This window comes from Sceloporus occidentalis, unplaced genomic scaffold (genome assembly GCF_023333645.1).
Source record: "Sceloporus occidentalis isolate IW3139 unplaced genomic scaffold, rSceOcc1.0.p SCAF_47, whole genome shotgun sequence".
NCBI classification, from domain to species: Eukaryota; Metazoa; Chordata; class Lepidosauria; order Squamata; family Phrynosomatidae; genus Sceloporus; species Sceloporus occidentalis.
In genome coordinates, this window is record NW_028317027.1 from 2,170,658 (window position 1) to 2,192,969 (window position 22,312).

Genomic DNA, 22,312 nt, shown 5'->3' on the forward strand with positions numbered 1-22,312 from the left:
AAAAATAGCACATACAATAAAGAGGATAGTTATCAGACAACTGAAGTGTAATAGATTGCAAGCTTTCAAGGCTACCTGGGTCCCTTCTTCAGGTGTATTATAAATGAGGACACACACACCCATCCCACATATCACAGACAGGTGACTGACGGTGCACCCAAACACCACAGCATTTACTATTAGTGTACCCGACAATGTGTAAGAATCAACCCCAGCGATTAACTCATGTCAGTGTTATATAACAATACAGTCCACAGGGCCAGAGAAACGGCACCCTACCCTGACAGGAGAGACTGTCACTGCTATCATCAGCAGGCCTATGTAGACATCATATCTCTGCCTCTTTGCAAGCGTCTTCCTGCTGAAAAACCCTCGTATTGTGTTAACCGTATGGGGACAGCAGCACTCCTTACCTCCTGGCCTGTGGTCCTATCGCCCAGCAGTGATGGGGGCAGGAAGGGTGGCAGCTGCCCGGTACAAGCAGGGTATCTTGCAGCAGGGAAGGGGCAGCCACTCCTTGCAGGTTGATGATGCGACTCTCTCGGCAGCAACATTACAGCCCCCACTGCACAGGCTCCTGTCCGGCCCCTTGACGTCACTAGCCCCGCCCCTATCATGGTGCTGCTCAGTGTCGGAGCAGAATTGCGGCTCCCGGTCACGTGACGCGCTGTGCAATGGCGTCACGCGTGGAAGAGGCGAATGGGTCTTGGCTGTCACTGTGTGTAAACGCGGGCCGCGCTGCCCAAGTGCAAAGCAGTGCTGGGGTCTGCGTCCTAAACGGGTATTCTATGGTTACATGTCAGAGGGCATACAAGGAAAGGGATAGGACATTGGCAGAACAAGGGTTAATTGGGTCGCATAGCAACGAGTATTCAGTTGCTACACTTTAATCCGTGCAGACCTGTGTTATTCGTCATGCTTGTTGTGTGGTTGCGAAGTAAACATATTGTGTGTGGTGATTCGTGGACAGTCTTATAGGAAGATGTGTTTAGTCGGTCTGCCTTCTAGATCTCTGATGTTCTAATAAAGATACCATAGTGATGTATAAATATAATGAAGATATAAGTAGTTACTATTTAAAGTACTTATTCAAAGTTTATGTGAACTGAGGCAGCTTTATATGAACACATCATGGATGTGTTATAGTATGTGTGATACAAACATACTCTTGTGGTAGCGATTTATAATACTAAATATTTTCTGTGTTGAATGAGAAGCTGGTCAAGTGCCAGCATTGTATAAAATATTATATTTTCTGGAATCTGACAATAAGGGCAAAAGAAAATCTGCAGCAAAAAGGTACAAAACATTTCAGGATTCGGACATTTTTATACTATATAACCACAATCTGTATTTATATGTTTTTTCATAGAAATTCTGTTCTTTCTCTTCCTCCTGGCACTGACAATAGTCACACATATGCAGTGGAGAGTACTGGGGGGGTCCTCGGTGACACTTATCAAGCGGGTGCCAGGAGCAGGCTGCTCCAAAATGACCAAATACTCTAGGTACTTCCCAGGACATATACCAACATTGGGCTATTGTTCATAGCAACACAGAGACCGCACATACTAACACACATAAAGCTCGCGGACCCTGGCTTATCGTCCAATTAGTATCTAGCTGGGCCGTCACAACCCTGTTCAGAGTAATAGAAGAGCTGCCGTGTAGTAATTCATTTGAAGTTATTCTCTGCCTAAGTCGTCGTGTCCAGTTATTTCTTGCCTTTTATTTACCGTAATAAACTGCATTTGTTCTTGAAGAGCGTGTTTTAATGTTATTTCAGGACCTGAAGGTATTGTCACACAATATGTGTGACATCAAAATGCATTAATGCAAATAACATTACTCTGACTTTATCCTTACATAAGTTATTCACTGGAATTGTACAGTTCTGGCAGAATAGCAATAGAAATCAATTTCAAAACACAAAAATATTATACACCCTCATTTTTATGGCATGTTTAACAATGGTCCAAACAGTTAAAAGACATTTCGGAAGGCAGGCACTGACAAGGTTACAGGCGTAACATCGAATCGATAGGGGGTGTTTGAAACCATGTCAGTAATGTCTGACTGTGGAATAAGAGATATTTTGACCCTGGGTTTTAAAACAGGATGGCATCTTTAGTGGATCATCAGCACTGACAGGTCTTTTGGAGAAACAGATGCATTCTCTCTCCTCCTTTTTCCCAGATGCATTAAAGTTCAGAGAAGTGCATTCTTCTGCTGTTCAGTATCCTTTCCTGCCTCTAAATCTTGATCTGTTGTCCAGCTACATTACAAAAAAACAAACATTGGTAATGATTAGAAAGGCCTGGTAAATCATAAAAAATAAAGCAGTAACATAATTGGTGTTCTGCGTCTTTAAAACTATTGTCATGTAGCTATGTAAGATAATCCATTGGGTCAGTTCCCTAACAGGAAAGGTCAGCTTTTTGACTTTTGTATTCTTTATTAAGCGCCAACCTCAGTGAACTTGTTAGCTCTGTATAGTAAAATCACCCATTTTAAACAGAGAAACGTGCTAGTCCTGGCCCTTTATAATGAAGTAGCGAAGTGAGGGTTAAAACCACAGCTATCCAGCAATCCCACCTGTCAGTTCTCACTTTAATGAATAGACCCCCATGGGACAGATTCAATGGCCCATATAGTTGCTACGCTACTGCAGAGAAAAAAAAAAAAAGAAATCCAGTAGTCACAGAGTTAATTCCCATTCACAGTCAAGCAGCATGAGCTAATTCTTCAACCTATGTACATGTTTAGTGCATGTAACTTTGTACCGTCTCATATTTAGTAGCTGTAATTCATATGAATTGCATGGAATGGCTGGAGTGTCCCTTTTAAATGTAAAAATATTTTAACACATTAAAAACGGCTTGAAGACAAAAAAAACAAAAAAAACCTTGGAATCCTGGCACCTTTTTAAGTTGTATTATGGTATTTTATTAAGCTGTTTTTTTTTTTCTTTAATGCCCCTTTTGGTACTTAAATGTATTTTGTTTGCAGTTATTAACATATGAATAATCATTATTATTGGTAATTATGAGTTACATGCGCTAAACATGTACATAAAATGCATGGATTGATGCTACAGAATCCCACGAATGTGTTCAGCCAAACATCTCTCCTGGTGCATAGAGTGTACGCTTAGCCCAAACCACTAGACCTTGACTATCATACTGCCTTGTGGTAAATAATAGAATGACTTGCTGTTAATCACTCTGCAGGACATTCTACTAATGGAAGTATAAGGAGGAACAAACTTCATTAGTATTGTCATAAAGTATTAGGTCAGCGTGGTGTCTGCGCATTATAACAAAACTCACAATGGCAATTTACAGGTCTGCAGATAAAGCAAAATTATAGGAGGAAAGTGAGATAAAACCAATGCTAAGGAGAAAAATGTTCTCACCAATGGGACTTGCCCATTAACGGAGCAAATTTCACAGTTTTTGATAATTAAGTCAATGGTAGAGTGATTGGGTAAGGAAGCGGTTAACACAATTTTGCTGGTATATAACTTACAATCGATCTTTTGCACTCAAAAAAGGTGACCTGCAGAGGTTTACAATGGCCTTCTTTCAGACACTGCTTAGGGGTCTTTCCTTCCTGCACAAACAGAAACACAGCAATAAATACACATTGAAACAGCAGTAAAACCACTGTGAAATTATTCAATATTATTTTTGTTACGGATCCTCCCATTTTGTTTTGCAGAATTATGTCTACTTGTGTGATAATTGTTTTTGTTTTCACAGATAAGGTGCCTACACATTCTCCTACTGCTGTTTAATTTCCCACTAGCTATGTGGGTCAAATACAGACCCCATTCCCCAGGTGTACGTGTGTATGGGAGGAATCAGGGATGCTCCTGGTGTTCACGAAGAAGAACGCAGGTCCCCCAGAGACAGTCCGCTGACTCTCGGGACTTTGCAGTACATTGCTTCAAGGCTACGTCTGTGGTTTCGATTTACTTTGACAAAACAAATCCTGAATGGTCCCGACACACGGCCGTCTTCCTTCCTAAATGTTCAGCAACACAAACTTTTACACATGCTGTGTCCAATAAAGTTATCGTCAGGTTGCTACCTGCCCTTCCCAGTGTAGATTCACGTCTCACATAACAGAAAGACAGCTATTCTTCGTAATATTTCAAAAATCTAGCATTCTTTCCAGTTATGACAGTCTTAGTTTTATCGATTATTATTTATCTATTAGAAACCTTACTAATCGTATGCACACATGGACAGAGAACACAGGGTTTGACAGCAGATAAGAACCATTGGGTCATCTACTGTGCCCGTAATGCCCAGGGTTGGTAGTTAAATGTAAATCATGCAAATGCCGCCTTCCCCTGGATTTAGGAATAAGGGCAGCACCTCATACAGTAATAATACCCCAATTGCGTATAATCGTTATTACAAGTCATGCACAGTAGTTGCAAGAGCCACATATACAGCATACTTTACAGCTCTTCATTGTAATAGCAGGTGAGGGGAAAGACATTAGGTTTGCACCAATACGGTTTTTAGGCCCCCCCAATATTTTTTTTTTTATAGTTGTATGTAGAAGGCTGTATTTCCAGTGATCAGCTAAACAAACATCCAACAATATTATAGGATAGTCCCAAGAATTTTTCATGTATATTAATTTTCTGGAAATATAAATTCTCCTTTATCTCCAGGGAACAATCTATATCGATTCCTAAAGAAATACCATGAATAACATTCATAACGCTGTCATCATGCCTGGACCAAGCCTGTTACATAGGCTCACATACCGTTTGCAGTAATAAGATGCATCTTGGTTTGGTACCAACGTCAGCTACCATTGGAATGCATCAGAAGCAAGCGGCACAAGCACAGTTCTGCTGACTTATGTAAGCAACACAACAAAATAGCCCTTTACAATCATCATGACCGAATGGCTTCTTAATTAAACAAATATAACTCAGACTGAAACTACTGTTGAAAGAAAGAAAAAGAGTTGGGTTTGTAAAGGAGGTCAGCGAGTGTTTAGTTGCTAGTTTACCTTTACTACCACTTTGAAGAGTAAACAGACCCCCAAACAAGTTGATAGACCACTTTTTTTGATCACTGTTATCCTTTAAACAGGGATGGTATGTCCAAAAAATGCACGTGTCTTATTAATTTTCATTCCAATTCCCATAGTCAGAATTTTAGCTATTACATTCATTTGCATACAGTTGGCCATTCCATAAATACAGTCTGTTCAGTTTGAGATTCAGTGAAATAAGTAACTGTACCCAGACCAGAACAACATCAAATGATGATAAAGAGATTAAAATGAACAAAACATAATTTAATGTTTGAAAGGAATAGGCAAAAATGTGCACAAATACTTTTAAAAAAAAAATTCTATTGCCACATTGCTAAGAACTTGTGCTAGGATTAGATAGTCGCTAAAATCTGGGTACTTTAAAAGGTGGGTTAAGCGATTTATGGCCATAAAGTGCAATGCAATCCCCAATATTTAAATAGTATTTAAGTGTGCGCCGATTCCTTGCTTTGCAACAACTTGTCATTAGCACGTGCAAAGGAGCCCAGCAGTCAAAACGGATGAGCTATAAACCATTTGCAATAAATGTATACCCGGCTGCAACGGGCAATGCAGAGGGAGTGCTGATCCTGATCTATTGCTGAAACGCTCCTGGGATAACATTTATCATTTATACGTCACTTAACCTACTCATAGAAAGAATTATTTCATCCAATTTCAATGGTAGATTCAGTGTATTGACACTCAGTGTGATGTGCCTGGGCTGGCGCTAGGATCTTCCCGGGCTTAAGCATAACATAAACTGGATATAATGGGAATCTAAGTGTTCTTTTCACCTCCAGCAACCAATGACACATAAGGTCACCAGACTTCGCTTTATACACTGAAACTACAATGTGTTTAACTGCCCATGTGATACACAAGCTAGTTCAGTGTATATCTGGCCCACTCACAAAATGTCCTGTACACCTATATACACCTGACACGTATATAACCCAATGCCAGGTTCTGGATCAGCAGGCTGTGTTACTACATAGACGGGGCTGATAAGTTAAAGCACAGCCCACTTAAAGATTAACACTACTTAGTAGTCTCCGTCACAGCTCTATCAATGGCGTCCTCTATTAAAGGGTAAATGGAGTATCGCTTTGGCTGCGCACTATAGCCGCACCTGCAGCACGCAGGCACTTTTCAGCAGACATTCCTTGAGATCCTCCTTGACTCCAGCACACGGCTGCGTATCCTCCTCCTTGTCTTCGTAGTACCTCGGCATGGCTACCTTCCAACTTCTACGGTCCGAAACAAGCTGTCACTACCTCACAAAAACCCTTCTAAGGACAGCGCCATCTTGCCTCTAAACTGCTTCCGGCGCACGCTTAATACGAACATCTTTGCGCTAGCCTATGTAATAACAGCCCCAAAAAACAAAAATATTTACAAATTGCGTCACGCCCCAATCTCAAATCCAATGCTCGTAAACTTTCGCCGCAGGTTACACTGCTATAGCGCCCCTTTACTCGGTATCCCGTATGTTTGCAAACAAACGTAATTGACGGCATATCACATAAGAACAAAAAAACTACACTTCCCTATATGAATTGCGCTTCCGGTTTCCGGGCTCGTGATGTCACGAGGCGCTACGTGTTCGGGGCTGTGTTGCAGGAAGTTGGGGCTGTCCGGGGGTTCGGAGCGGCGTAGGTAAGCTTCAGAGCTCGGTGCTGATTTGACAGCTAAAGTCCATTCCGTATTATTATTATTATTATTATTATTAATAATAATAATATTATAATGTCACGGTTTAATATGTACAAGGAGAAATGCTACAAGACGGTGATTGCTATTAATAGCATACCTGGGGGGCTTCAGCCTTTTATTGTAGGCCACACAACCTGAAGCCGAGCGTTTGATATTGTACTATGATGTCATCCCAGTGGGTGCCTGCGTCACCAATTTAGCACTTTAAAATCTATGTTTTTATATACAGGTCATTTAATTTAGAATATATTTACCTCGTCGTGATTTCGTTTGGTATTATAGATTCTGTAGGATAAGCAATGAAAGGGTTGAAGCCTTTCAGAGTCATCTGCTTTTAAAGCTCTGGTATGTGTTTATACTTTAATGACTCTTTAAGGACAGATATCACATAATCTGTCATCTGACTACTTATTTACTCTCCCCTTACCCTCTTATTGTGTTACTTCTGTGGAGATCTGTGTCGCCATAGGGATGCACAACAAAGATCAAAATGATAATAGGGTTTGTACCGTGTTAGCCGTTGAGAAAACAGGAGAAAAGTATAGTTAAAATGATACCTTGATTTACTGGCTAAGTTGATCTTGAAAGCTCGCAACAAAGATCAGGGACAGTACAAAAGGATATCCCAGCGGGGCAGGTAGATGGGCTTTATGTCCCTAACTATCAGCATTTATATGTCTGATGACAGTGTTATTGGGCACATTTCCAACTCTTATTTGGGTCCGAACTTTACTTTTTGGTCTCTCTGAGTTTATTAGTACATGACTGCTTTTCGTATGTGATAATCACAGTGTCCGCAGAAGTAAAGCTTCCAATTGTCAGTTTTGTATGCTTCTGTAAGAATGCATATTAGTTTAGTTTGATATTGGTAACTTAATTACAGTGCTCTAACTAGACCATTCCACGTCCCTTTATGGGATTTAAATTATTGATGAAAAAATTATATATATATATATAATATAATGTGTGTGGTTTTTTTTTTATATATATATATATATATATATATATATATATATAATAATCATTCTATAAGTCTTGTCTTGTTGCAAATTCTTACAGTCTGTACACAATTTCTGATTTCTTTTTTTTTACCTCCCCAGTCCAAAATGCTGCCAACCACCACTGCTCGTTCTCAAGGCAATGGCACATTAAGCTCTGGAGATGCAGCGAGGCACACGGCAGGAGCCAAGCGGTACAAATACATAAGGCGTCTCTTCCACGTCAGGCATATGGACTTTGACTTTGCCGTTTGGCAAATGCTGTATCTTTTTACCTCGCCACAGAGAGTCTACAGAAATTTTCACTACAGAAAGCAAACAAAGGACCAATGGGCAAGAGACGATCCTGCATTTTTAGTACTGCTGAGCATCTGGTTGTGTGGTACGTCAGTGTAAATTATTAGCAGCTCGACATTACTCTTTTATAATTTTTTTTATTTTTATTTTACCTACGTATGTGGTTCAGTGGATCGATTCAGACACAAATAATACAGTATTGGCTCGACTATATGCCGCGCCAGATAATAGGCTGCACCCTTAAAGTTTGGTGCTATTTTAAAGAAAACATTTATTTTTAAAGAAGAAATACACAAGTGGAATGGTAAAACAGTATTTTATCTAATGAACAGGAATACATGTGTTTTAAAATTTTTGGTATCTATTATGCAGTTAGTCAGCATATGTTACATACAAACCCCTTAATACATAATGCACTTTACTTGTAGATATGCCCCCCTGCCCCCCAGATATGCCACTGCCCCAGATATGCTTAATTCCCCCCTGATATAAAGTGCCGACAGCAGCGGAAGTTGTCTGCACGCATCGCACAGATGTTCACCGGCTGCCAGAGAGGAGGATACAGATCTCCTGCAGCGCTGCGGGGGATCCTCCTCCCTGGCAGCCGGTGAACGTCTGTGTGATGCGACTCAGACAACCTCCACTGATGCCGGCACTTCCGCCGAGGCTTCTAATGGTGGAGCACCGGAAGGTCATGTAATGCCGGCGGAAGTGCCTGTAGCAGGGGTTGTCCGCATCTCGCAGACGTCCAGCCGCTGCCAGAATAGAGGTTACGGGTCCTCTGCTGCTGTGGACCTGGATCCTTGCCTGGCAGCAGGGCCAAAAAAAAAAACCTTTCTGGTCGGGCGATACAAATTGCACATGGCCGCACCCCCCCCAGTTTAAAGTCTTAAAGTGTGGGGGGGGATAAGTGCGGCCTATAATCGGGCCAATACGGTAGATTAAAAAAATCTTCTAGACTCCTTTTTTGTGTATGTCAATAAACAGGCTGGGATAGGGAACTAGTAGGCATGGTTTATAGAGCGTTAAGGCGGCAGAGGCAAAATTTAGTGATCAAGAAAATAAGGAGAGCATGGATATGATCTATAATAGAAGCTATGGGTTCAGTGAGCTATTAGCAGTTCTTTGGTTGAACCCTGTTCGGTGCATAGCATGTGCTAGGCCAGGGGTGTCCAAGTTTTTTCTGCAGTGGGCCACTTCATCAGAATGGTATATGTGCGCGGGCTGCACTTATTTTTCACTGTGAGAAAATATGGCCTTTAATAAAATATCCAGATTAAAATAAAGTAAATCACACAAAACCTTTACTTTTCCTCTCACTGATTTCTGGGCCTAGAAAGTGTTGTGACTACAAATTCAGGATAATTAAAAATGAAATAGTTCTATTTATTCTAGGGATGCACCAAAATGAAAATTCTGGACCAAAACATTCACGGTTCACCGAAAATGACCCCCCACCTTTAAAAATAATAATAAAAACTCAAATTTTTAATAAAAATAGGTAACACACCACAATTGGACAAAAAAAATAGCAATATGACTTGGCATGATAGGAGTTTGATTGCTGGTACCTAGGCATGATGGGACTGTGCTTGCTGTCATTGCTGTTAGCAATCACACTCCTATCATGCCAAGTCAGCCAGTACATGCTGGTACAGGGTGGCTGTAAGTGATGTGCAGACCCCATACTGCTGGCAGCATCAATACACAAGGGGGGCAGCTAGCCAGGTTTTAGTATGTGCTGGCTGACTTGGCTTGATAGGAGTGTGATTGCTAACAGCAATCACAGTCCCATCATGCCTAGGTTCCAGCACTTACACATCCATGCTATTACACACACACTCATTCATTCATATACTCATTCATTCACAGATTCATTCCCTCAATCACGCATACTCATTCAAACATCCTCCCCACCCCCTTACCTGCACTGCAGCTCCTCGATGCCGCTCACAGACTTCAGCAGGGGGGGCGGCCTCCCTCTGTGTACTCTGGCACTGAACATAAGAAGCAGGACTGGAGCAGAGTCATGTGATGTCACGTGAACTCTGCTGGGTTCCGCTTCCTCTGTTCAGAACAAAAGACCCTCCCACAGGTAAGTAGCAGGGCTCGAGGTGCGGCCCGCGTAAGATCGGTTGCCCTGGCTGCCGATCTTACGTGGCCCGCACCTCGAGGTCCCGCGGCCCGCATGTTGGACTCCCCTATGCTAGGCAGTCATCCAGATCCAATCTTTTCATGTAGGTTCCTAAGGACTCCTTCATCTGCTTGTCAGCGTTGCAGCCATATTAAATGCTCAAGGGACTGAGCAAGTCAGCTTTAAGATGGCAACTAATAATGAGACAGAAATGCAGCACCAGCTCCCTTGAAGGCCAAATAGTCTTATTACTCATGGCTAGTTTGGCTGCTTTAATTGACCACCTTGTATTTCATTTTTCCTCTCCTTCGACTGCAGCAGAACAGTTGTAGTATTCCATAGGTTCCTTCCAACTTGTAAAAAGCAGAGTACGTTTGTTTTTTCTGGCCTTGTGTGGACTGTGCCGTGTAATAAAATGCTTGTCTTTTTTCCAGTGTCCACAATCGGGTTTGGATTTGTCCTGGATATGGGATTCTTTCAGACGCTGAAACTGCTGCTCTGGGTTGTGTTTATTGACTGCATAGGAGTGGGACTGCTGACATCAACATTAATGTGGTATGCATACAGAATTTTGGAATTAGTTTATTAAAACAAAATCCTTTTATGATTATCGAAAATACAGTGCTGTGTTTTGTGCCAAAACGTCGTTTATCTGCAGACCTGGAGGCTGCCATCGTTGCCTGTCCTGGTATTTTGGGTACACTGAGCTAATTCTTTATGGCAATGCTAATAGTCTGTTCCTTTGTGGACTTTCATTAGTCCGACTGGGTGATTAAGACTGATCCATTCTATTGTTTGACAATGCAGTATGAGGAGGAGTCGGGATATTTGTCTAGTGGATAATTGTGTTTTTGATTTGTAAACCAGGTTTGTTTCGAATAAGTACATGGTGAGGCACCAGGGAAAGGATTATGAAGTGGAGTGGGGCTATGCCTTTGATGTGCATCTTAATGCCTTTTACCCACTGCTGGTGATCCTGCACTTCATCCAGCTGTTTTTCATCAATCGTAAGTAAACCAACCCTTGCAACATAAAATGCTCTTTGTAACACTATTAAGCTTTTTTGTATAAATAATTTTTAAATGTTTTTTTTCTGCAGATGTCATCCTTTCACAATGGTTCATTGGCTACTTTGTTGGGAACACCCTGTGGCTCATTGCAATTGGATATTACATCTATATCACATTCCTTGGATACAGTAGTAAGAAAATATTTTTTCCGTTTAAGGTCTTAAGTTACTTTTATCGGTGTTGTCTGTTTGGGGGGGGGGCTCCAAAAGGCAATCGGATTTCTCCTTGGATCAAGAAGCTCTAAAATATTAATTATATTTATAGCCCTGTATGTCATGCCTTTCTAAAATATCCAGACCCCTTTTGAAGGCATCTAATGTATTTGATAACACCACCTACCTTGGCAGTGAATTCCATACCTTTATTGCCCTTTCTGTAAAGAATCCCTTCCTTTGAAGTTATTCCTTTTACATCTGCTCAGGAGCTCATTCCATACATTATTATGTATACCTATCACATTATTTATATCACCATTGTGCTATAAAAGACTGATATTACAAATGGCTGCCTATTTGTAATATAAAAATGTAGAGAAATGTATCACTGCTGCTCATTGCTTATGCAAACAGCCCTCAGACTGGTTGATGTTGATTATATTGAGTGCCAAGAGGGTTATCTACTGATAAAACTTACCATTTGAATTAAGCTAAAAGAGTTTCTCCAACAACAGAAAGATTCCTGCTATATACTCGGTCTATTTAAAAGAAAGATAGAATACAACATAAAAAACTCCTTATTGGTTGAAGAAATACAAATTGATGGTTGTTATGAGCCACATTTTTGGTGTATTTCATAGATATGTTATCTGACATATACATATATATATATATATATATATATATATGATTTCAATTCAAATCTTTGCCAGGAGCAATGATGTCTAGTAAAAAAGATCTTAGGTTTAGTGTAAATGGCTGATTTATGATATATATATATATGGCACCAGCAACAATTGTTGTTTGTTAGAGAAATGCCCTTTGTTTTGCTTTAAAGGAACAGCCCTGCATAATAATTTCTCTTCTGTTGCTGGCAATAATTTCCCACACTTTAAACACACATTACCATTCAAACATTTGGGGTCACTTAGCTGTTTTCATGGAAAACAAGGGATTTCTAGCTGTGTAACATACCTGCAAAGTGTTTTCTAATGACCAATTAGGCTCTTTTACTTGGATTAGCAAACAACGTGCCATTGGAACACAGGAGCGATGGGAGTGATAAAGGGCCTCTGTACATATGAAAATATTCCATTAAAAATCAACATTAACGGGGCGTGGTCTGGATGGCAATCTGAGCAGACGTTAGGTGCAGGAGCTCCGTACTAACCCAGATAACCAGCATTCTATCCGCATCCATCCGTGGCTGTTTTTGCCCTGAAAGTTCACCCGGGTTGCTCGCAGCATATGTCGGGTCACCGCTCGAAAAAATCAGCGAAAATGCCCGACTTTTTCGAGCCAAAACTTCGAAAGAAGCACTCGTCCCGTCCGTCGGGCCTACCTCGTGATCCTGAGGAGGACTCTGACGCCTCCACAGGCCCTGCCGTATCCGCACGCTCCAGGCCTCCGACGCCATCGGACACCCACCACGATGATCTGACTCCTGACACCTACGCACTCACCTCTCACACTATGAAAACGCTCTTACGAGAAATGCGGGAGCAGCTTCGCCAGGACTTTCAGGATATTGCAAACTCCATCCGTCGTGATCTTGATGGCTTGGGCGACCGCACGGATCACCTGGAGAGGCGTATGGAAGAATTTGCTGACGCTCATAACACCCTTGCGGACGATCACACAGCACTCAAGACGGAGATGGCTAACCTTCAGACGAAGGTGATGGATCTGGAGGACCGCTCCCGCCGCAACAACATACGCCTGCGGGGCATTCCGGAGGCTATAGGCCAGGAGGCCTTACGTGAGTTTGTCACGGACCTCTTTAAGCACCTCCTGGGCACAGGTAATGATGCCGACATACGCCTTGACCGTCTACACCGTGCCTCCAGGCCCAAGACACTCTCACAGGTATCTCCAAGGGATGTTCTAACCCGGGTGCATTTTTTTGACACTAAGGACAAGATAATGCAAGCGGCCAGACGCAAACCAGACTTACCTTCCCGCTTTCAGAATATCATGCTGCTCACTGATCTCTCGCAGCTCACCCTCCAGCGACGCCGTTCCTTTGCCCAAGTGACAAGCCTTTTGCGGTCCAAGCAGATCTCGTACGGATGGGGTTATCCCATCCGCCTCATTATTACCAAAGATGGCAGCTCGATGACTTTACACACCCCGGAGGACGGCATGGCTCTCCTGCGCAAGTGGGGGATTGACCCAGACACAGCTCCCTCTCAACAGTCTCCAACTCCGTCGCTGGCGAAGATCACCCCGCAGAAAAAATTGAAGCGTGACTGGTCCACGAAGGCCTGAGGCATTGCTCTTTGGGACGGTAACCCGCGCGTTTCACTCACGTGGTGGGCCTTCTGTTGCGCCCCTGGTCAGGAGCTGTAGCGCGCATAGTTATGTTTAATTTTTCTGTTTGGTTTTTTACACGTGCTTTTTTTTTTTTTTACATTTTTTTTTATTTTATTCACATTGGCTACGTAATGTCGACCCACTTGGTCGCTCTCAACTCTGGGCTCCCCTGCATTAAGTGCCAAGGGCCCTCGTGCTTGATTCGAGTGGGGCCTACACAAGCTTGTGACTTTCCATACTCAATCGGTTGGGTACTTACCGGTCCTCATTACGGGGCTATGCACATTTGCATCTCACATGTCAACCTCACTTTTTCTTTAACAGGGCCAGCTCTTTCCACACTCATATCTCACACTCCACGTGCAGCCGCTCGCGTTTCTGGTTGTGCGGACCCCTGATGTTCGGGTCTCTTCCACCCCCCGGTGCTATCTATAGCTTTAGCACACTCTCTCTTTACAATGTTTGGACATTTTGTCCTGGTTTTGCATTTTTATTGTTTTGTATATCTTTTATTTATGTTTGTAACATGCGATGTATCTGACTTGCGCTGTTTCTTACTGTGTCACCACGTCTTACCTGGTCGGGTGTGGTCGGTTAAGCGGCTTCCCTCCACCGTTTGTATTTTTGGGCTCAGTGTCCCTGCGGGTCCTATCTACCTTGTTGTCCTCTTCACCGCTGACCTATGGCTGATTTAAATATACTTTCTATCAACGCTAAAGGTCTTAATTCACCCCAAAAGAGACACTCACTGTGGGCAGAGGCCAAGGCCAATAAGGCCAACATTATATGTGTTCAAGAGACGCATTTCAAAAAGACTAGTCGGATTCCTCTGTACTCCAAACACTTCACGAGACAATACCATTCTATGGCCGCCACTAAACGTGCGGGTGTCTCGATCCTCTTATCGAACATTTTGTCATTCTCTTTGTTACGCAAGTGCCTAGACCCGCAGGGGCGCTACCTCATCTTGGTGTGTGAAATTCACTCGGTGCGCTACACCATAGCCTCCTTTTATGCTCCCAACACCTCCCAATCGCAATTTTTTTAGCTCATTTCTTACGAAATTGGAGACCCTGAAACAGGGCCAGGTCATCCTATGTGGGGACTTGAACACCGCCCTCCAACCTTCACTGGACAGCTCCACCCGCATTCAAACCCCCCATGCCTCCCGTATCCATGCTCTCGGTTCTGCTATGTCTTCTCTGCTGCACTCCCATCAATTATTTGATGCCTGGAGGGTTTTACATCCTTCAGAACGGGATTACACGTATTTTTCAGCCCCCCATAAATCTTATTCCCGCATAGATTATATTCTCCTAGATAAATTTGCTCTACAAACAGCCAGGACTTGTTCCATAGGTTCCATTTCCTGGTCGGATCATGCCCCACTCCTACTGTCCCTCAGGCTTTCTCATCCTATATCTGGGAAAGGTACTTGGCGCCTTAACGACAGCCTGTTGCTTAACCAAACACAGAAAGAACACATACAGACGCACCTCACACACTACTTTCAGGACAATTTCGCCCCCGATTCTCCTGTGGACACATTATGGAACGCTCATAAAGCGGTCATGCGCGGAAGATTCATCAGTTTAGCCTCGCATCTTAAAAAACAATCATGCATTACTAAAACCTCCCTACTTCTTCAACTTCATGACTGTGCATCTCTCCACAAACGCCACCCGACTGATTCTCTCCTACGTACAATTCAGCAGCTTAAGTTTCAATTATCGGAAATTAATGCCCGCTCCACGGCTTACATGCTGCTGAAGCTCAAACAAAAATTTTACGCAAAGGGCAACAAGGCTGATTCCCTTCTGGCTAGGAAACTACGACACACTGTCTCGTTATCCCGCCCTTCTCACATCATTGCTCACGATGGACAGGCTATTCGCAACCCTTCCCAAATGGTGGAGACCTTCGCTACCTATTATTCCAAACTGTACAATCTCAAACACGATGTCTCTCTCTCCCAACCCTCGCAAGGGGATATCCACACTTATCTTGACTCCACTCCTTTGCCTTCTCTTGCACCTGATCTCTCAGAATCCCTTGCCTTACCCATAGAACTCCGCGAGATTGAGAGGGCTGTATGCCAACTCAAGAGGGGCTCGGCCCCGGGTCCGGATGGATTCACTGCTGCGTACTATCGTGCCTTCTTGCCTACTTTAGGTCCCCATCTTTTGTCGCTCTTCCGTTCCTTCATGTCATCGGGCGTCATTCCCTCTGAAAACTTAAGGGCCCATGTCATCACCTTGCCTAAACCGGGTAAACCGGCCACTTTGTGCCCCAATTTTAGACCCATTTCACTTCTAAACACAGACATCAAAATTTACGCAAAGATCTTGGCCAACAGGTTAGCCCCTCTGCTCCCTTCCCTTCTCCATCCAGACCAGGTGGGATTTGTTATGGGCCGACAACCCTCCGACAACACCCGTAAATTTATAAATTCCCTTTGGGACGCCGCTAAACATAAACGCCCCAGCCTATTCATTTCCTTCGACGCTGAAAAGGCATTCGATAGGCTTCATTGGTATTTCTTGAAGCACACTCTTCACAAATTTGGCTTTCCCCCATTACTCATACAGGCAATTATGGCGTTATATACATCTCCCACGGCCTGCATCTCGATGATGGGCTTCTTATCCTCTCCGTTCCCCATCACCAATGGCACACGCGAAGGATGCCCCTTATCCCCTCTGCTATATACGCTCGCATTGGAACCGCTCGCGGTCAATATCCGTTCCGACCCCTTGATAACGGGTTTCCCTTTGCCTGACGGCACCACTAGTACATTGGGATTATTTGCGGATGACATTTTGGCCTCTGTCGCCTCCCCGGAGCGCTCTCTCCCCGCTCTTTTCTCTCAATTGTCCCTTTATTCCAGGGTCTCCTATCACACTATTAATATCTCTAAAACGCAGGCCATGTGTCTCCATCTGGACCCTGGTCGCAAAGCGCACCTTTCTTCCACTTATAAATTTGAATGGAGATCATCTCATCTCTCCTACCTAGGTATTAAATTGCCTAAATCTTTGCACGACCTCAACAATCTCAAATTTGGGACTCAGTAAAACGCGAAATCATCAGGTGGCGGGGCTTTGAACTGTCCTGGCTGGGTAGGGTAAATGCCCTGAAAATGACAGCCCTCCCTAAATTGCTATATGTGTTGCGGACAATCCCTGTTAAACCCCCCCGGGGTCTCCTGCACTCTATCCAAAAATTCTTTGTCGCTTTTACATGTGTTAAGAGCAGATCCAGAATAGCGAACCGCACCCGCTTCGTATCTCGACTACAGGGTGGTCTGGGAGTCCCTCATATAGAATCTTACCACGAGGCTTGTATACTATCACAGACATTCCCATTCCTCTCGAACATTCATCCACCTACCTGGACTACCCAGGAACATGATGTTATTTCCCCATTTACGGTTGATCAACTCTTGTGGCTACATCGCCACAAGCGACCGCGGCTCCCTCCTTTGCCCCCAACAACTAGACATACCCTTGACACATGGGACAGGGCGGCCAAGCGTTTTCCCTCCTTACATCGCCTTACCCGCATCACCCCCCTGCGAACTCTGGAGTTATTGATTCCGAATTTACAGCTCTCCCATTGGGCTCGCCCTGGTTTTTTTAAATATCTCCAGATCCGTCACCTACTCGGCTCGCTGCCCTCTCCTGTGTGTCACTCTTCCCCGTTCCTCCTCCAGTTGTCCTCTTTGCGCGACTCAGCCCCTAGGTTCCCAAAGGCCATTTCTATGTGGTACTCCCTTTTAATAGCCCGTTTCTCCGCCCGTAAATTACCGCATATGCTCGCCTGGGAAAGGGATCTGCGCGCAGAGATTCCCCTAGAATCATGGATGGAGGCGGAGGAGGCGATGCGGGGGGTCACCCACTGCACCAACCACATAGAGCTCCAGAAAAAACTCAGCTGCCGTTGGTACCTCACCCCAGTCCGTCTCGCACACATGTGGGCTACCCAATCCAGGCTATGCTGGAGAGGATGTGGTCAAATGGGCACTATGCTTCATATTTGGTGGGATTGTCCGGTGCTGCAGCCACTCTGGAGGGTAGTGTTTGATATGTTGCGCCAACTTTTTCGCTGCCCCTTTGATTTTCTTCCGGAACTGGCGCTGCTCCATATGTTTCCTGACCCCATTCCACCTCCATCTCGTAAACTGCTCATTCATGTTCTCTTGGCTACTAAATTGTGTATAGCCAGACAGTGGAAATCGCCTTCTCCCCCCTCCCCCACCGATGTTGTTTCCACTATTGAACGACATAGAATCCTTGAACAAATGTCCCACGACGCTTCCTGCACCGCACACATATACATGAAAACTTGGACCCCTTGGCTCACGAGCCGGCTCCTTTCTGAATACTGTTGACTTAGAGACCCGTGTCTTTCCTCTATAGAGCTGGCGTGGGCTTGACCTCACCTGACCAGCGTTCCTTTCTTGGCGGCCTTGATCTGTGCGGGTGATGGTTTTATTGTGTCTGTGGAGGTCGTTCACTCTCTCGTGGTCCTTTCGGACTGCTAATTGTGCAGACGTGGTTTCTAGTGCATCGCTGTAACGTGTTCTCAACATAAAAATTGTATTACTTTGTTTTTTGTTTGGCTCTGGTAGCCATTGGTTCTGTATGTTTGTACTTTGCAATCCCGTTTTTGTGACATTTGCTTTCGTTGTACTCAAATGGAATAATATCACCGGATACGACTAGATTGGCAAGTTCTCCGCTTAAGGCTGATTTCGACCCTCCATCTACTCTATACGCTCGTGCCTCTCCGGCCTCCGTGGTGTATCTTGCCTTTTGTTATCTCCTTGTATCTCTATCTCATGTTTTTAAACCGTGTCTGTGATACTACTGTACCGTCCTGCGAGGCGGGTGCCTTTATATTTTCTTTTAGTTATGTGCACGGATGTTACTTTTTCTGTATTGTACTATGATTCCGGTGAATAAAAGTTTTAAATTGAAAAAAAAAAAATCAACATTAACAACTACGCTGTATTTCTGATCAACTTAACATTATGTTAATGGGCAAAAATTGCTTTTATTTAAAAAAAAAAAACAAGGACATTTCCAAGTGACCCCAAACAGTAGTGTATTACTATATGGGGAAAGTAAATAATTGCAAAGCTGCGTATTTAAAACTTCTATCACATTGGCATCCATGTAACAAAATTCAAACCAGTAGTTTGGGAGGAAGCCATTCTCGATACAATTGTCTACTTGTGACCAGATGGCCAGGTTGATGCTTTGGTTCTTTCTTGTTTTGTTATTGATTTAAAGTTTCTTCTTTTTCTTCTTTCCCTTTTAGCTCTGCCTGTTCTGAAGAACACAGTGGTCCTTCTGTACCCGTTTGCCGTGTTAATTCTGCTTTACATTCTCTCGCTGGCCTTGGGATGGAACTTCACAGCCATGCTTTGTTCCTTTTATAAATACAGAGTAAACTAAGTCGAACTGTTTAAGCTATTGTTTTTGTACAGACTGTAAATACATTATTGTAGATAAACGTTTTGATTTGAAATGTTTGTTTTCTTTGTGTATTTTTATGTTATTTTTCTTTTAATTTAGCACTTCTAAAAAGCCTCAACAAATCACAAGTGTTTTTTTTGTTGATATATGGTAAATAGCATTGTTTCCTATTGTTGGCTATTACAAATATAACAATAATTTGCAGTTTACTTAGGACCAGAACTCATGGGTTACATTACTTTTAAGGGATTTATAATATATATATATATTTTTATAAACAGTATAAAAGCCCTCTGCATTAAATTATAGATGGGGTAGGTGGGTGGTTTAAAAGCTATTTCCATAGAGCACTGCAGAGTGAAATGGACTCAAAAGATAGCGTGGGTGTCCCAGGCATCCTTAATATTCATTTTTTTGGTTCATTATTTGTGTGAAAAATATTGCTATAAATAGAGACAGCTAATAATTATATCTATGTTGCTAAGAAAAATTACCAGTAAAATATAGCGTATTTTTATTTATTTTTTAACTTTAAGACAGAAATGCCATATTTCAAGGAGGCCACAATTTGTTTTATACAAAGGAAAGCTATTAACCCAATCACCGTTCCGTGCCTGGCACGGTCCAATTGGTCAACTCAACTACTTTATCAATTATCATACCAAAAATATGCATCTTGTATGGGTACAGTAAAAATGAAAAAGGGGAATCATAACTAAATAAAATGTATTGTAAAACATGAACAAAGCATGGAGTGCAAAGTACCCCCAGAAAAGAAGGGTTAAGGGGTTAATATTTTAAGACTCTTAAGGACAGCCCGTTTAGAAAGTTCCCAGGTATGTATATAAGATTAAATAAAATATATCCACATTATATTAATAAAAATACATGGCTGGATATGCCATAAACAGAATGTCTTATGGTACCACATGAGGCATGAGCACATACGCTCTAACTCATGTGAAGTACCACGTCTACTGGGCCGCTGGGCATGGTAAGAAACAAAAACTCCCATGATGCTCGGTGAGCGCACAAGGACTTTACTTTCAGAACAGCGAGCAAGCTACCGGTTGGACGCCGTTCCTGTTGGATATGAAGGACCATATTGCATTTGTGCCTCAATGACAAGTTACAAAATAATACAAAATCAATACTTACAATGGTCCACAAATTCCACTATTACAAGAAAAGAAACCATCCAAAAACAAGTTCATATTGGCCAGCTTTTAATAACAAAAGATCCAGTCTTCATATGAGGCATATACATTTGCTACAATATAAAATACTATGCAATATTAGCTGCCACAGTCAGAACTGCATGTATACACCAAACCCTAATGCTATATGGCAGACGCCATTTGGGGAGAAAAAAAACTTTAAAAATCAACGCAATTACAAGGACAAAATAAATATGTGTATAGTTAAATTTGTTCTGCATAGCTGAATAGATGAAACAGATGAGACAAACACTGATAATTTGCTTAAAAATATCACCTGTCAAATATTTTAATATAAACATATATGAATATATATATATAGTTATAATCTATATTACGCCACGTGTAGGCATTTCATAATTTAGAACTCAAATATAGACGACGGTGTTGCACATCATACAGAATGCAATACCAATATAAACAGGATTTAAATTGGAATCTTAAGAGGGAAGTAGACTTAATATTTATTCATCGGAATATTAATGGGCCCAATTTTGACTTAGTTATACATTTTGCGGGGGAACGAATGTGACTTAAAACCTGCTACTGATAGGCTGTTTAAAATGGAAACATTTTTGTGTTGGTTTTATGGGATGGAAGGAATACAAATGACAAATCTGCTAGGGTTAATTTAATGATAGATTGTTCAATCAATGTTTTGTCCAAATGGAACAGCCCTTTAAACATTCAAACATAGAATGTGACAGCAGATAAGAACCATTTAGCCTATCTGGTCTGCCCATTATTCCTGATGTAAAGACTCGGACCTTAATCACTCTTTTGGTCTTGGCTTTGATTCAGGATAGCTTCATGCCTATCGCATGCATTACATTCTATCACTGTATTAACCTCTACTACTTCTACAGGGAGACTGTTCCACCTATTTACTACCCTCTCTGAAAAGCAAAGACTTCCCTACATTACATGTAATCCCAGTGCTGTACAGCACAGAAAAGCAACATTAGGCAAAAATGCCAAAAATTGTGCTTGCAGCATATTATGTGTAATCAGAAAGAATTACAAGCCATCACACATACCTATTAGTATTGGGTAATTTTGGTGTAAAAAAACCCCAACTATTTAGAAAGTAAATGCCCTCCCCTCCAAAGTCTCACCTTCCTTCTTATTGATTTTAGGAATAGTATTGGGGTATTGCCACACTGCACACATTTATTGGATTTAAGGCAAACTTCCTATTGAAAGGTTTTGGGGGTTTTTTTTCTGCGCTTTGTAAATAAAATCAAATACAAGTGATTTGCAATTATCACATCCCTGTGATGCGCTCTTTTTATGTGATCATTAATATATCCATAATAAAAAGAGAGAGCACATCATATAAAACATTAAGCATTCTGCAGCACACAAAGGTACTATCATTAAAATAAATATATTTATTAGCTGGCTGTGAGTGTACGTATAATGTGTACATCTATATCTCTATATACATCATCAGACAGGTATATGCTCTTCCCTGATAATCTAGAAAATCTGTGTAGTAATAAAATAAAATAGAATTTTAACATTTCCTTCCTGCATAATATGCATCGGCTTGTTTTCTTTCCTCTTGGAATGTATATGCATATCATGTTAAGATAGAAGCTTAATACGGATTGTAGAATAGTTTGTGCGGAAGATAATAGGTTGTTCTTGTGCCAGATGGGCTGTTTAGATATTTGATACGCTCTGGTCAAGAAAAAAAAAAAACATACCTACGATCTTCTTGGCTACAGTAGATAACACAGAGGTAGAATTGAAACAAAAATACAAGAGCGAACAAAATTAAGGTGCATGCACACAGAGCAAACAGGCGGTGAGGACATGTAAGGAGTGTCCGGACCGGGACGGCATTTCAAAGTCTTTCTCTGGCCACA

General features: G+C 42.2%; 2 protein-coding genes across 2 annotated transcripts; one reads left to right on the forward strand and one right to left on the reverse strand.

The window, feature by feature from the left end:
- Nucleotides 1–2,233: 2,233 nt before the first annotated feature.
- On the reverse strand, nt 2,234–6,295 carry LOC149289193 (cytochrome c oxidase assembly factor 5-like). The gene is made up of 3 exons (XM_089490959.1): nt 6,194–6,295; nt 3,529–3,612; nt 2,234–2,275 (listed from the first exon to the last, which is right to left on the reverse strand). The coding sequence occupies exons 1-3, from the start codon at nt 6,293–6,295 to the stop codon at nt 2,234–2,236; spliced, it is 228 nt and encodes a 75-aa protein (XP_089347085.1).
- Nucleotides 6,296–7,883: 1,588 nt separating this feature from the next.
- LOC149289194 (protein unc-50 homolog A-like) lies at nt 7,884–19,187 on the forward strand. Its single transcript, XM_089490947.1, has 5 exons — nt 7,884–8,157; nt 10,641–10,761; nt 11,074–11,213; nt 11,306–11,426; nt 19,067–19,187. Exons 1-5 carry the CDS (start codon nt 7,884–7,886, stop codon nt 19,185–19,187), a joined length of 777 nt encoding a protein of 258 aa, XP_089347073.1.
- Nucleotides 19,188–22,312: the final 3,125 nt, after the last annotated feature.